The sequence below is a fragment of the Sitophilus oryzae genome, unplaced genomic scaffold (genome assembly GCF_002938485.1).
Source record: "Sitophilus oryzae breed Bouriz unplaced genomic scaffold, Soryzae_2.0 scaffold_213_pilon_pilon, whole genome shotgun sequence".
Lineage (NCBI taxonomy): Eukaryota > Metazoa > Arthropoda > Insecta > Coleoptera > Curculionidae > Sitophilus > Sitophilus oryzae.
The window spans coordinates 358,419-373,252 of NW_022146767.1; the positions used below are offsets into that span (position 1 = coordinate 358,419).

The 14,834-nt window shown below is 34.5% G+C and overlaps 1 protein-coding gene across 4 annotated transcripts in view; it reads right to left on the reverse strand.

Moving 5' to 3' along the window:
- Positions 1-689: 689 nt before the first annotated feature.
- The window catches only part of LOC115884220 (cyclin-dependent kinase-like 1), a 33,699-nt gene continuing 19,554 nt past the window's right edge, over positions 690-14,834 (reverse strand). Inside the window, exons 2-13 of one of the 4 annotated variants that reach the window (XM_030902723.1) lie at positions 11,284-11,485; positions 10,824-11,018; positions 10,638-10,768; positions 10,379-10,539; positions 10,093-10,321; positions 7,435-7,586; positions 7,194-7,351; positions 5,616-5,801; positions 4,703-4,888; positions 4,329-4,548; positions 4,192-4,271; positions 690-848 (exon numbers count right to left, since the gene is read on the reverse strand). In XM_030902723.1, the coding sequence (XP_030758583.1) occupies positions 759-848; positions 4,192-4,271; positions 4,329-4,548; positions 4,703-4,888; positions 5,616-5,801; positions 7,194-7,351; positions 7,435-7,586; positions 10,093-10,321; positions 10,379-10,539; positions 10,638-10,768; positions 10,824-11,018; positions 11,284-11,451 (1,956 nt within the window). In that variant the 5' untranslated portion in view covers positions 11,452-11,485 and the 3' untranslated portion in view covers positions 690-758. Of the gene's footprint in view, positions 849-891; positions 1,428-4,191; positions 4,272-4,328; positions 4,549-4,702; positions 4,889-5,615; positions 5,802-7,193; positions 7,352-7,434; positions 7,587-10,092; positions 10,322-10,378; positions 10,540-10,637; positions 10,769-10,823; positions 11,019-11,283; positions 11,486-14,834 lie in introns of those variants that run through there. The other 3 variants (XM_030902722.1, XM_030902724.1, XM_030902725.1) reach the window with 3 other exon arrangements.

A 14,834-nucleotide genomic window follows, 5' to 3' on the forward strand; every position in this document is an offset into this window, starting at 1 on the left:
GGCTTTTGGAGTGGGCTTTATCTCTTCTAGCCTTACTATCTGGTATTCTGTTTCTTGTTCTGAGTTTGTCTATTGTTGAAAAGTATCCATTTCTAATGGATGCTTTTCAATTTGATTTTGCAAACCTGAACATCCAGGTTCAGTGAGATCAGTTTGATCTGATGGTTCTTCTAAGACCAGGTTCGTGACATCAGAAGAATTAAAAGAATTATTTATTAAGAATTAAGTTTAAAATGACATACTATGTCATTTTAAACTGATAAGCCCTATGTCATATTACCCATAAATTCATTGGCAGCATTTAATTGTTCTAACTTTTCACAAAATATAATTATTAGATTCATTAGCATTGGAAATTCAAGATAACGGATGGAACTTACCTGCCTTGTAATAATAACTTCCAAAAAAATTACGATTAACTTGAAAATATGAAAAACGAAACTCGTACTAAAAACTGCTTCTGACTCAAAACACATATACTCGTCTAAAAGCTACAAGCCAACTGATTGACATCCCGTATTAAATGTGTCACGTGACGCACATGTGAGGAAGAAGTAGAGATAGAACACTAGTAGTATCGCGGGAAATTTGAATTTGGGCAGTATGTCATTTTACCCGCATATGTCATTTTAAGCGAAATTCCCCTATAAGTTTAAAATAAAACACGTTTTTAAATATTATACTGTATTTACAAAATAATACATAAAAATATACAATATAAATGTTGACTAGACCGTTTTTTATACATTTTTTTGGTTCTAGGACAATCTGGATTTTTCTCTAACATGCAAGGGTAAACTTATGTCAAGAGTATTTCGTTTTCTTTTGGCTTTTTTATACCTATAAGCCTATAAATGAAAAAATTAAAAGAACTTTTACAACTATTACGGTAATTAGTATAGAGTTTCACTATTGCAGTCGATTAATAGGTGATGACATACTAACAGGAAAATCAACAAACTGAATTTGAACTGCAATTCAATACACTATTTTAATATTGATACATTCGTGATCAACAAAGTCTGTCAACAATGACATTTGTTATCTGTCACTTTAATTCACAAGAAAATTAGATTTTCTGTCATTTTTGGGTATCTAAAGTCGAAATCTACACCCTGGCTCATTAGACAGCTCGATATCTTACATGGATATTTTTAAAAATTAAAATAATTATACTTTAGTTCAATTGGGAATAATAGCAGCATCACAAAGAAAAAAAAAAAGATATTACAAATTGAATATATAGAGATAATAAATCAAGGAATATAAAATTAAGGTCAGATCCAATCAGTAGATTTTTTTGTTGGTGTGTGTCACCCTGTTATATGTATGTAGCTTGGTATTTACAAAAGCTTTAGTGTCTATTGGTAATTGGTAGGATGTTTTTAAATGATAGGCGAGTTTTGTGAAGCTGTTGAAGGTATTCTCTGAAATAAAGAAAAAGAATAACGTAACAAAGAGGTACAGATCAAAAAATGTACTAATCTACAACAAATAAATTATAGAAATGTAATAAGAAAAAAATGCTTAAAAGAAAATGATGAATACATAAAAATAACAAATTTTTATTCTAAAACTATATAAATATCTTTATTTATAAGTACTTTTCAATCATTCTACGTGTAAAGCTTGATTTTCATGCATCCGTTATACGTCGATACGATGGTCCGACGGTGCTCTGATTGGTCATAGCATTTTAGCGCCACTTTTCATCTGTAAATATTTTACTTCAGCCCGTCAACGGACCCGTTCATACGATGACGGACGTTTTGACATTTTTTTGACAAATTTGATCTAACCTTAATAAAAATATAAGTAAAATAGCAAACTCTTTATGGAAACGAAAATATAAAATGACACCAACGTATATCCGATAAACGGAGGCATGAAAATGCAATAAATTTAAAAACTGCGTTATTTTCTAACCAATGAAAGTCTTTAAATTCTACCAATAAAATTAATATCGTATCAACGTATCGTCGGATAACGGATGCATGGAAATCAAGCTTAAAGAATTAAGCTTCATTCAGAACCTCCCAATTAGTGGAATAAATTAGTGGTTTCAATTACACTTATACTTGCTGCTTATATATGCTGCTTATACTTTTTAGTTTACGATCATTTTACGATCATTCACAATGTCTAAAAAACAATTAAAATTAATAAAATATCCTAGCAACAGCTTGCGTTAGTCTATTGTATCCATACAGAAAGCATAATACACACACCGGAAAAGTCTAGGGATATTACAATTTTATCCAGCCATCGTCAGTAATTTTATTATTTGCATTTCTGATATAATAAAATTAAAATAAACAAATAGTTTACAGGACGTATTGGAAATAAAAATGCGAAATTTACCGAATTTTTCAAATTTACCTTGATTTTTATTGAACTCAAAAATACACACACTTTTTTTTTTATTCTAAACTGTGAATTAACAAAAAAAGATAAAACCATTTTAACTTAATAAAGGGTATAGCCTTCTCTACTGTTCATTACAGCCCTACATCGTCTCTCCATGCTCCTGATCAGGTTGTCGATCTCTTCTTGAGGTACAGCTTGCCACGCTGCATTCACGGCCCGAACCAGATCCCTACGAGTTTCACGAGGCATATCCATTCTCAAAATTCTTCTTTGGACCACGTCTCATACGTGCCCGATGGGGTTGAGGTCTGGAGATTGTGCCGACCAGGGTAAGATGTTTAATTGATGAGCATTGATAAACTCACTTACCACTCTGGCTGTATGAGGCCGTGCATTGTCATCCATGAGAATGAAGTTTCTCCCAAAATCATTGGCATATGGTAACACGACAGGCTCAAGAATTAAATCACGATATGTGATTCCTGTTGGAAACCTTTCAAGAAAAACGAGATCGGATTTTCGGCCTAACTGGACTCCTCCCCAGACCATAACTGTTCCACCTTGATAAGGGTGCACTTCCTGAACATGATCCAACCGAATAAGATTTCCCGGTTCTCTTCATACCCTAAGCCTTCTCGAATCCGGATGAATTCCAAAGCGTGACTCATCCGTGAAGAGAACATTGGTCCATTGTTCATTCGACCACTGAACATGTTCTTGAGCCCACAAATATCGTACCTCTCGATTTCCTCTCGTTTAAGGGTTGAGCTCTCCAGGGCGTCTGCTTCTTAAGTTGACCTCTCTTAATCTATTGCGAACAGTGTCAGGACTAACGGTTACATTATGTGTTTCCTGGAGAATTAAACTAAGCTCTGGTGCTGTAAGAGTCGGTCGGCGTCGAGCATTTAATTGTAAAAAATGATCTTGCTGAGGGGTAGTAATGCGATGTCACCCTGTGTGCCTTTCAGCAACATCACCACTTTCACGGTAGCGTGCACTTAATCGCGATATTACACTTTGCGGTGTATTTAATGCTCTAGCTACGTCGATTTGGCGCATTCCAGCTTCGAGTATACCCATAGCCCTTAGCATTTCGTCTCTGTTAAGATGTCTACGCTCCATAATGTCGTTTAATACTAAACAGAGTTATTTGAATAAATTCTGGCCAGTTATCATAAAAACATAGCCAGTAGAGGTTAAATTCGAACAATTGATGCTAGGTGCTTTTTTATATATTTGACAAAAAATGCACAAACACTTCTGCAAATATCCCAAATTTAGAAATAACTAGTGTGACTACTTCGTTTCAATCGAAGTAGAAAGAATCGGCCTACAAATATGTGGTTGTTTATTCAAAACATTTATTTTTAACTTTAATAAAATGATATCCCTAGATTTTTCCAGTGTGTGTATTTAGCTTATAAAACAATAAACTTTTGATTTCTAACAAAAAATTTTCTTGACGGGTGATAATCAAAGGCCAAAATGACATTCCTCGCAAATTTTGAAGTATAATTAGTGGAAAAGTCAAAAGTTTGTTAACTTTTTCCACTAATTGAAAATTACTACTTACTAATTATGATGTTCTGTTAGGTTAGGCTACATTAAATTTAGGTGAACAAACTTCTACGGCTAATTGAAACTACTAATGTATTCCACTGATTTCGAGGTTCTGAATGAAGCTTTAGAAAATATCGTAAACATATATTTCAGTTTATTTCAGTCAAGGCTTAACTTCGATATTTTATATTAAATCATGCCTAAATATGAAAAAAATATTTCTATCATGCAATTAATTCAATATAACTAGATATAGATAGTTACCGGTGAAACTTCAGTAGATATTGGAAGTTCTAGTTCAGGAATACTGTTCTTCTTTTTCGTTTTATTAGGTGAGATAGTGGCTGCAATATAAAAAGAAGTTATCTTTTTGAAAAATTAACTTTTTAAGGATATACTACCTCCAGGTAGGTTTGGCAATGTGAAATCATCAATTTTCGACTTATTGATATCCTTTTTCTTAATATTGTTATTATTGGAAGTCAAATTATTGAACCAATGCGGAGTGACGCTGTTTAGTCCAATGTTTGCGTGGTCTCCTTGTCCAAATATATTTTCCACCACGACATTTCTGTCTAGTTTCTTCATGTAATGGGCTCTGTGGTGTGACAAAAGTGGTACCTATTAAAGATGAAGTCAAATGATCTTGTTAGTTATAAGGATGAAATAAAGACTGTCCAACAAATGAAGCGATTTCTTTTCTCCAATAGATTAATTTGATAGTAGAGTAATACGTCGATATTTGTATTGAACTTATAAAATAAGTTTAAAATACCTGATTGATCTTTGAGGAAGCGTTCATATGATGTAATGCGTTAGGTGATTTCTTTGGCTGTTCCTTATTGAAACTTATATTGTTTATACTAGGATGTAGTACGTTATTATTTGGTGATTTGTTATTATCACCTAAACCAAAATGGAATGTTTGATATATTGGCGATTGGCTTTGAGTTTGGGTTTGCTAAAAATAAATATATAAGCTCATTATTAATATTATCGAAAGAAGAAATAAATATATTTATTTGTATCGACAAAGTAAAAAAATTTTAACTAAGCAATCTTTAATAGTTGGTCTAGAGCCAGTTGGCCTAGTTGGAGAGGACCAAGAAGAGGCAGATCACCCACTGGAGAAACAGACAGGGTTACAGCTAAGCCAAAGACGATTAGGCTTTGTTTCCTCGGTTGTACTGGACACGTCGCAACCATTCCATTAGAGTATTAGAGGATCGAAGAACTGTTAATGCTGAATGGTATACAGCCATTTGTTTGTTAACGGTTTTCGATAAAATAAGGAAAAAGAACAAAAAACGTCGCACCATTCGTCGTCACGACAATGCCAGCTCCCATAAAGCACGTCAAACAACTGAATATTTGAAGGAGAAAAACAACGAATTAATGTCTCATTGCCCGTATTCACCCGATTTATCGCCTAATGACTTTTTCTTGTTCCCCACTGCCAAACAAAACATGCGCGGACAGCGATTTTCATCATCTCGAGAAGCTGTTGAAGACTTTCAAAACCATGTCTCTACGATATGAGCTTCGGAGTGAAAAAAATGTTGCCAGAATTTGTTTGAGCGTACGCAAAAATGTATAGACCTTAAGAGCAAATATTACGAAAAGCAATAAAACACTTTGTTTTGAACTTCTTCGTTCTTCTTTTTGGAAAAACTTAAAAGGCAACCTACGTGTTTTTGATTTACCTCCAATTCCTTCTGATGATCTGAGCTGGGCGTATGTTCATTCTCATTTTTATTTATTCTCACTAAATGTTCTAACGATTTTTCTAGAATTTGCATATCGTGTTGCAGTTTGATCTGTGACTTACTAGTCGAATAATGTTTGGCCTGTAAAGATGTCTGCTTGGTTAGTACCTAAAAAATATCGATGTTGAGTAAATTAATTGCAGAGGATCACTATACAGGGTGACAATTTGAAAACGAACAGTATTTAATATTACCTCTACCGATGATAAAAATAAAAAAGAAATACTACCGAATTTGGCGAAATACGTCAATTTACATATTAAGGAGGACAATTTTTGAGGCATTTGTTGCCGTGTCACTTTCAACCTTTTGACCCCACGGCACCTACCCCTAAAATTTTAAATGGCAACCCCTATTTCTTTTACCATTTCTCAAAATAAAAAATTATCTCAGAATAAAATTCTCAAAAAAATAATGCAGTTTATGTAGTATTAATCTATAAGAAACACAAAAATGGAAAAAGAAATAGGGGTTGCTATTTAAAATTTTAGGGGTAGGTGCCCTGGGAGTCAAGGGGTTGAAAGTAACACGACAACAAATGCCTTAAAAATTGTCCCCCTTGATATGTAAATTCCTAATCCTATGGAGACTTAGGGGAACAACAAGAAGTGTGGGCAGACCAAAAAAGAGATGGGTCCATGACGTCAGGGCAGTGGCGGGAAGACAATAGACAAGATTGGCTAGAGATCGCGAAGCATGGAAAAACCTAGAAGAGGCCTATATCCAACACTGGATGGAACCAGGCTGAGAAAGAAGAAAAAGATATGTAAATTGGCGTGTTTTGCCAAATTTTCATACTATCATCGGTAAAGGCAATATTAAATACTGTTCGTTTTCAAATTGTCACCCTGTATAGTACAATTGGAACAGGCGTTAAAGGAGTGACCCTTTTACTCTCTAGTGGATAAGAGCATTATAATTTTATTATAATCAATGGAGAATATAATTTTTCCAAACATTGCCACAATATACTTTACTGGATATATGTTTTGCAAACTACATTGGTATTAGCAGGAAACTAAACTAAATGACACGCATCCAGACTTCAACTGTCAATCAGAATTGTTCGAGAATCGTCTGTTTTAATACCAGAGGTTGCAACTCAAATAGACCAATAACACTAGCATGCAGACTATTTTGGTCTTTGACAACAGCTTAATTTAAGAATATTATCGCCAAAGATACAATGAAACTTGTACAAAATTCAATAATTGTATAAATTTGAATATAGTACAACTCTCATTGGTTTCTTGAAGTGTCGTCAGCAACACAACGTAATTCTGAGAACGTCGCTTTAGAGGACAGGTGATGATTGAAGAATTACTGAAGATATTATGTCAAAACTTGAAGAATAATTTAAAGGAAAATTTTAATAGTATGAACATCTGATGTAAATTTCGAAAGCTGCATTACCAGATTAATACGTCTTGTGTTTTACCAAGTAATGTTACCAAGACAAATTCTATTTAAAGAATAAGAGACTATTTATTTGCTACTTGCCTGGTGCTGATGAGGATTTTTCGTGCTGTTACTATTACTGTTGCTATTACTAGAACTATTTATAACGTTCAATCTTTGACTGGTCTTTGCCAATGTAATGAGATTCTTATCCGCCCATTGCTCGCTGGGTTCGTAACCCAATTTTCTTTTCATTGATCCTAAAAAAAAATGAATTACACCCATTATTATCATAGTTTCTATAAATAATAATGATATCAAAATAATCTTTACTTTCGCTTACCTTCAGGAAGAGAAAATTTCCACCTTTCGTTTGTAATTTTTCGATTTTTTTCTTCTTTTTTATCTGTCGAAAGTAGGACTTCGGATTTTAGTTTTCTTAAAAGGGGTGCGCTGAATTCTATGTTGACTTTCTCCCTTAAGGCGGGTAAAAATCTAAAAAATAACAGGAGATATAGATACTTCAGAAGACATTTTAAATAATCATTTAAGTAAATAATTTTAAAAGTTTAAAAAGGATTGATGTTAAAAAATAAAGATGTTTTTGAAATTGTGATCTGTTAACTCTATATTTGAAAAAGTAAACGATATCTAGAAAAGGAACGACGACCAGAACCGTTTTGATTAAAAAAAAGTGGAAACCAACTTAAAGCGAAACCCAAGGACCTGAAAAACCCCATCCGTAACGTGGAATATGGGAATCTTTCAACTGTCTAAGACACTCGAAGAAATTTCTCAGAACCTAGGACCGAGAAAAATCAAAGATTGTCCTTGATTTAAGTAAGAATAGTTTACTGATCGTTCAGGGGTTTTAACAGGACACTGTCTCCTCAATGAACACCTCAGTAGATTAAAGCTAAGAAACAGCAGTGAATGCAGATTATGTGGGGAAATGGGGAAACACCAGAACACTTCATCACTGAGTGTGACGAGACGACAACTATCAGTGCAAACTTTGGTACGACTCATATCCTTTCCCTAGTTCTGTCATCTCCTAGTCTACCAGGCATTTTTTCTAGTTCATCCAGTACAGGAATTCAAAAACGATATAGAACCTTTTTCTATGTCGAAATACTTCTATCATGCTTACTAGATTTTCGTGCTTCAGTCTCTAAAGAGACTCATCATTTAAATCAATTAATAAATACAGGTAATATAGTCAAAAATATCTGCAATACTAGACCAACAACTATCAGTGCAAACTTTGGTACGACTCATATCAAAAATGGAGATCTAACATCTGTAAAACCGTCTTAAGGTGCGTCCAGACCTGACTAAACGAAAGCGAGACGAGCGCGAGACATTCCAAATTACCTAGTATGGTCGGGTCTCGTGGGAGCCTGGCGAGACAACCACGGAGCCTCGTTGCTATGCCCCGTTCTCTGTCGGTTAGGTTTGTGGTTAGGCACAGTCCGGACTTTTTGGTGGGCTCGCTCGACTGCGAGATATTATAAATTTCGACTATTTAAAATTAAATAATCTCAAATTTTTTAAATGGTACATCGTATGTTTTATCATTTTTTCTGATAGAATTTATGAATTTTGCATCACTGATAATTTTTACTGGACCGAAATCTAACATTTATTTAAAAAAATTGAATTATTAGAAAATCTATAAATTTTAGATATAAAATATCATATGCAAAAAAGTTACCGAATTGTACGTAGAATCTAATAATAAAATAAACAATAGGGTATTCCCGTTAAAAAATATATGTTTTATCCGTAACACTTTTTTGAAGTAGCCAGTATACTCTACAGTAATTTTAAAATGTGCTTCTTAACCTTCCCTGTAACATTTCTATTTAACATTTTGTTCTAAAAAAAACGTTAAAAAACGTATTTTGTAAAAGAAGTCGTGCCTCGAAACAAATGAAGGGTTAAAAGGGAACACAACCAAAAGGAAAGAAACCGACGATAATAAAATACGACGAACCAAATACCATGTTAAAGATACAAACATTCATTACTGTATGCGTTATTATTTGGCCATCGTTTGTTATATTCATTTACAATTTAATGCGTGTTTGGGTTCCTTTCACTATGATCCAACTCGCTTGCCTCGTTTCCTCAAAAAATGGACAGAAGGTGTCTCGCTCTCGTCTCGCTTTCGTCTTGCGCTTGTCTCGCTCTTGTCTCGCACTTGCCTCGCTCTCATCTCGCTCTCGTCTCGTCAGATCTGGACGCACCTTTAGATGCAGGCTCTTTTCAAAGCACTAAGACTGTATGATGAGTTATAACTCAAAAAAGAGAGAAACAATAGATATATAAGATCGCTTTAAGTTCCATATTTTAATGGACGTCTGTCTTCTGATAAATACTGGTTCGCTTCTTTCGGAGCTTTTCAGGAGAAAGTTATTTATTTTAAAAAACTATTATTTTGTCAAATTTACTATTACTGAAAATATTATGTGAACGAAAAACAGCATCATCTTCACTTTGAAATAAAGATTGATGATATTAACCTTATAGTTTTACATGTACTGCAATCTTTATTTCCAAGCCAACTCGGATGCCATTTTTGGTTTTATTTTTTATACGTTCTTCAGAATTAGTCATTGAGATTTGCAATTTTAAATTAATTAAACACAAAATGATATAAAACAAATCAAACAATTATATTTTTATCAGTCTTTTGTGTTTTAATTCCTGTTTACCTTCAAATCTGTCACTGCTGTATAGATATGGTATAGACCGATAATAAAACGTTTTTTATCTAATTTGTAAAAAGATTTAATTGCTTATAATGTACCCAAGCTTGTTTAAATAATGGGCTTATGTGATATTAAATATGTGAAAATGAGAATGAATAATAGTGAATAAAATTACTTCGTAAAATGACTTAAAATTGCAACTTTTAACAAGACTGTTCTTCACTGTCATATTATATTCTTCTCATTGGATAGACTATAAATAACCTAATACAATTATTTCTATTTACCTTTGTGGAAATTTATCATGCGTAAAAAACACATGCTTCAACATTTCTTCTGCTGTTAATCGTTCCTGAGGATCCATCTTGGTGCATCCATTCAAGAAATCTATAGCTATCAAAGGCCACGTTTGAAAAAGCTTGTAAAAACCTACAGTGTCCTGAGAAGGTGTCTTTATTATTGGTCGCAATTGGCTATTTTTCGACATTAGATGCTGATGCCTTAGACAAGGTCTACCTGCAAAACAAAATATAAAAATAAAATGGAGATAAAATAAGTTGATTAAAGATGTACCTAGCATTTTTACTATTAAATATAGTTGATCTATATCACTTTCACCAGGAAACAGTGGATCTCCTGTCATCATTTCGGCAAAAAGGCATCCTATAGCCCATATGTCGACAGGTGCTCCATATATTGGTTCGCCAACTAGTAATTCTGGTGCTCTGTACCACCTAAAATAAAACACAGATTATCTAAATCTTGGTACAAATCATAACTATTTATAAATTTATTCCGGGGAGGGGTAATTACAATCTACAATATAACATACCTGGTGGCTACATATTCAGTACAAGCTTCACCATTAAGACTAAGAACCCTGGCAAATCCGAAATCACACAGTTTTACTACACCTAAAGAAGACACTAGTACATTTTCAGGCTTGACATCTCTATGTATAATCTACAAAATGTAACATTTAATATTGCACTTTTAAACAAAATAAGCTTTGATTTACGTTATTGCTGTGACAGTAAGCTATGGCTCTACAAACTTGAAATATTCTTTCCCTAGTTCTGTCATCTCCTAGTCCACCAGGCATTTTTTCTAGTTCATCCAGTACAGTTCCCTCCAGGAATTCAAAAACGATATAGAACCTTTTTCTATGTCGAAATACTTCTATCATGGTTACTAGATTTTCGTGCTTCAGTCTCTAAAGAGAATCATCATTTAAATCAATTAATAAATACAGGTAATATAGTCAAAAATATCTGCAATACTAGATCAACAGCGCTGACGGCTAAGCAAAACAATGGCTCAACAAGAATCAAGTTAGTAAAGCTCTGAAATTATATCTAGCTCATTTACAACATTATGCAAATGATGTAAACTAATTTAGGGATAGAATATTTGCCAAAAACTATTCGGAATTTAGCCAGTAAAAACTGCCAGACAATGTAAACAATTTCAAATCTTACTTTTAACATTCGTATCTCTCTAAGAGCTAATTTTCGGATAGTTGCATCTTCTTCGGTTTCCAGAAACTTTTTTACAGCGACTATCTGATCCGTCTCCTTGTGCCTGCATTTCATCACCAACCCGTAAGATCCTTCTCCAACCATAGAAATTTGTTCGTATTTTTCCATAATAAAAATCTTGTTATAAGTGTATAACTCACATCTGAAAAACAAGACAGCTATGTTAGACAAAAACAAAACTTAATAATACCCTTTCTTTAAGACTATTTTTTTTATGATGTGATCTATTTGATAGCTTAAAGCACCAATCTCTTTGGCCAGCCCTCAGCAGAGCTGGTATTCCTAACAAAATTGTAAGAATCAGAAAGGCGCTCTATTGTTAGGCTCAATGTGCAGTCTTGCATAAGGGTTAAGGGTCAACGGAGTGAATCCATCAAAATTGGGAATGGGGTGAGGCAGGGTTGCGTCCTGTCGCCGTTTTTTTTTAATATCCTCTTAGACGATATTTTAAAGAGAACAATTTCCAAGAATCATCGTGGAATATGTTGGACTCCCTTTGGCATGTTAGAGGGTCTCAGTTATGCAGATGACATCTGTCTCCTTTTTCATAGTCACGCGGATATGGCAGCAAAACTACTTGACTTGACAAAGGAAGCTCGAAATGCATGTCTCAAAATCAATATTAAAAAAAAACTAAATCGATTAGAGCTTGTACCAACAACGTCACTCCCTTTATAATTGGAACAACACCTATAGAGGAGGTAAATAATTTTACTTACTTAGGAAGTATAACCTCAACGAACGGAGGCACAGAGCAAGATATTATAAATAGAATAAACAAGGCCAGAATAAAATTTGGAATGCTCAACAATATTTGGAGATCTAGACAGTACTCTCAATTTACTAAACTCAAGATTTTCAATTCGAATGTCAAGTCAGTTTTGCTGTATGGTGCAGAGACCTGGAACATTACATTGCCATTAATTAACAAACTCCAAGTTTTCATAAACCGCTGTCTGCGAACAATTGTAGGAATATTCTGACCAAATACTATCAGTAATGGGGATTTACGGAGCTTGACCAACCAGAGGCAGGTATATAACGAGATCGCACTTAGGAAATGGAGGTGAATTGGAGAAGGAGGTGAGGGGATCAAAGAAGTCAACCGGTCATGGCAAGATGTCAAATCAATTGCCAACAACCGAACCCGCTGGAGAGCGTTTATTGAAGCCGTATGCTCCACGTAGGAGTAAAGGACAAAATGAATAAAAATGTTTAAAATGAATAAAACCCAAAAGCAACTTGAAGAATGGTAGTTCAGGGTCATCAATGTCATTCATCCAGAATCATCATATAATGATGCAAAAATAACTACAAAAATGGCTACAAATAAAACTCATACGTCGTGCAACAAATACAGGGTGGCCCATCGAAAACGTTCCGCAAGGCATAACGGCCAGGGTAAAAAATACGTCAATTTTGTTTGTGAGGGGGACAACTTTTGCCCCAACAATTATTGCAAAATCTTCAACCCTCTAAGCGGGGTGTCATCCCCCGATTTTTTTCAAATGGGAAGGGGGGTCAAGTGGTACCGCAATGAAAAGGGCTTTCTATTTTCTATACTTTCCTCCTTTGTTTTTGAAGATCGGTCGAGTCGTTGGGAAAATAGAAGATTGAAATTTGAAAAGTTTATTTAATCATTTATCAGAGTAAATGATAAGGATAAATTCCTTCGACCAATTTGCTGTTTTTCTTATTATTTCTAGATGTTTGCAATCGGGTTGCGCAGATATTCAATGAACGCCATCCTGACAAACACCTTTATGGCAAAATTGTTCGCCAGTTAGTAGCAAAATTTCGCGAAACTGGTTCCGTTATGAATAAAAAGAGGCAGAGGAAAAATCCTGTGTAAATGATGCAAAATGTATGGAGGTACTCCTATTGGGCCAAGTACTCCTATTGGGCCAAGTTGCCATGTACAGTATTCTGAGTACAAGAAAAATTTTTTTTTTCCAAAGTTTCCAAAGGATATTAAAAAAACACAAGTTCCACCCGTACAAAATTCAGTTGGTACAAAAACTCAACGAAGACGATTTTGATCGTTGCTTGCAATTTTGTGAAACTATGAGTGAACGAGTGGCGAATGATAATAATTTCCTATTTAATGTGTGTTTTTCGGATGAGTGTACTTTCTTTTTGAACGGTGTAGTTAATCGGCACAACTGTCGGTACTGGGCTGAGGACAACCCCTGGGTTTTTCACGAGGTGCACACACAAAACCCTCAGAAATTGAACGTGTGGGCTGGTATTTTTGGAAATTCTATTGTGGGTCAGTTTAACGATATCGAGAAGAACTTCAACGTATAAGTCACAGAACAGCTATCTAGCAACTGCCGCACCTGATCGTTCAACGTTGTGGCAAGTGAAACAATGCTTAAACATCTAGAAATAATAAGAAAAAACAGCAAATTGGTCGAATTTATCCTTAATTATCATTTACTCTGATAAATGCTTAAATAAACTTTTCAAATTTCAATCCTTCATATTTTCTCAATGACTCGACCGATTTTCAAAAACGAAGCGGGGAAATGTAGAGAATAGAAAGCTCTTTTCATTGCGGCGCCACTTGAACCCCCTTTCAATTTAAAAAAAGTTGGGGGATGACACTCCCGCTTAGAGGGTTGAATATTTTGCAATCATTTTTGGGGCAAATGTTGTCCCCCTCACAAACAAAATTGACGTGTTTTTTACCCTGGCCGTTATGCCTTGCGGAACGTTTTCGATGGGCCATCTTGTATATCCTTTTTTGCACTAGTTACACAAATAACTATTCTATAGCACTTCAAAGCAAATTATATTTATAAATTTTATATTGTTCTGAGACATATCTGAAGAGTTAAAAATAGTATTACTATTATTTGCAGGCAGTGCTATTTTTAGCCCACGTTAACTAAAATGAAATCAAATTAAGAATGTCAGGCAATCGAAAGAAAAAAATACAAAAAACCCTTTAATCGTGTTGTCGGAATTGTACAGTTTTAATACGGTCTGCCCACATCGACATGACTCTTATCTGGAGTTCTCCCAATCGATATCGAACAATTTTTCAAATATGCAAATAGCACGAAACCGTTATAGATTTCGGAATTTAGGTTAGGGAACGGATGCTAAACGTATGTGGTATTTTTCCTAATCATACTGGAATGAAGTGAAAATATTGTCTTTAACAGAATAATATTCAATTACCGTCATTTTAAACTCAACAAATTATATTTTGATTTCTCGTATTTCTTCTCTGGTTGAGGAGTTTCAATACAATGTAAAAGAAATCTACGAAAATCTACTACAATACACCAAAAGATTTGTTTCTGTTCGCTGGATGCATGATTCGATAACCATGTTAGCATCAACAGTCTTCCTCTGGGAGATGCGAGACTTTGTCGTCGGTGGGGAAGCTCCTAGTCAGGTGCTAGGAGGAATCTCCTCTACTACTTTAGCTGGATTCATCTCAATTAGGCAAAGAAAATAAAGTCCTCCTACACTGGGTTAGA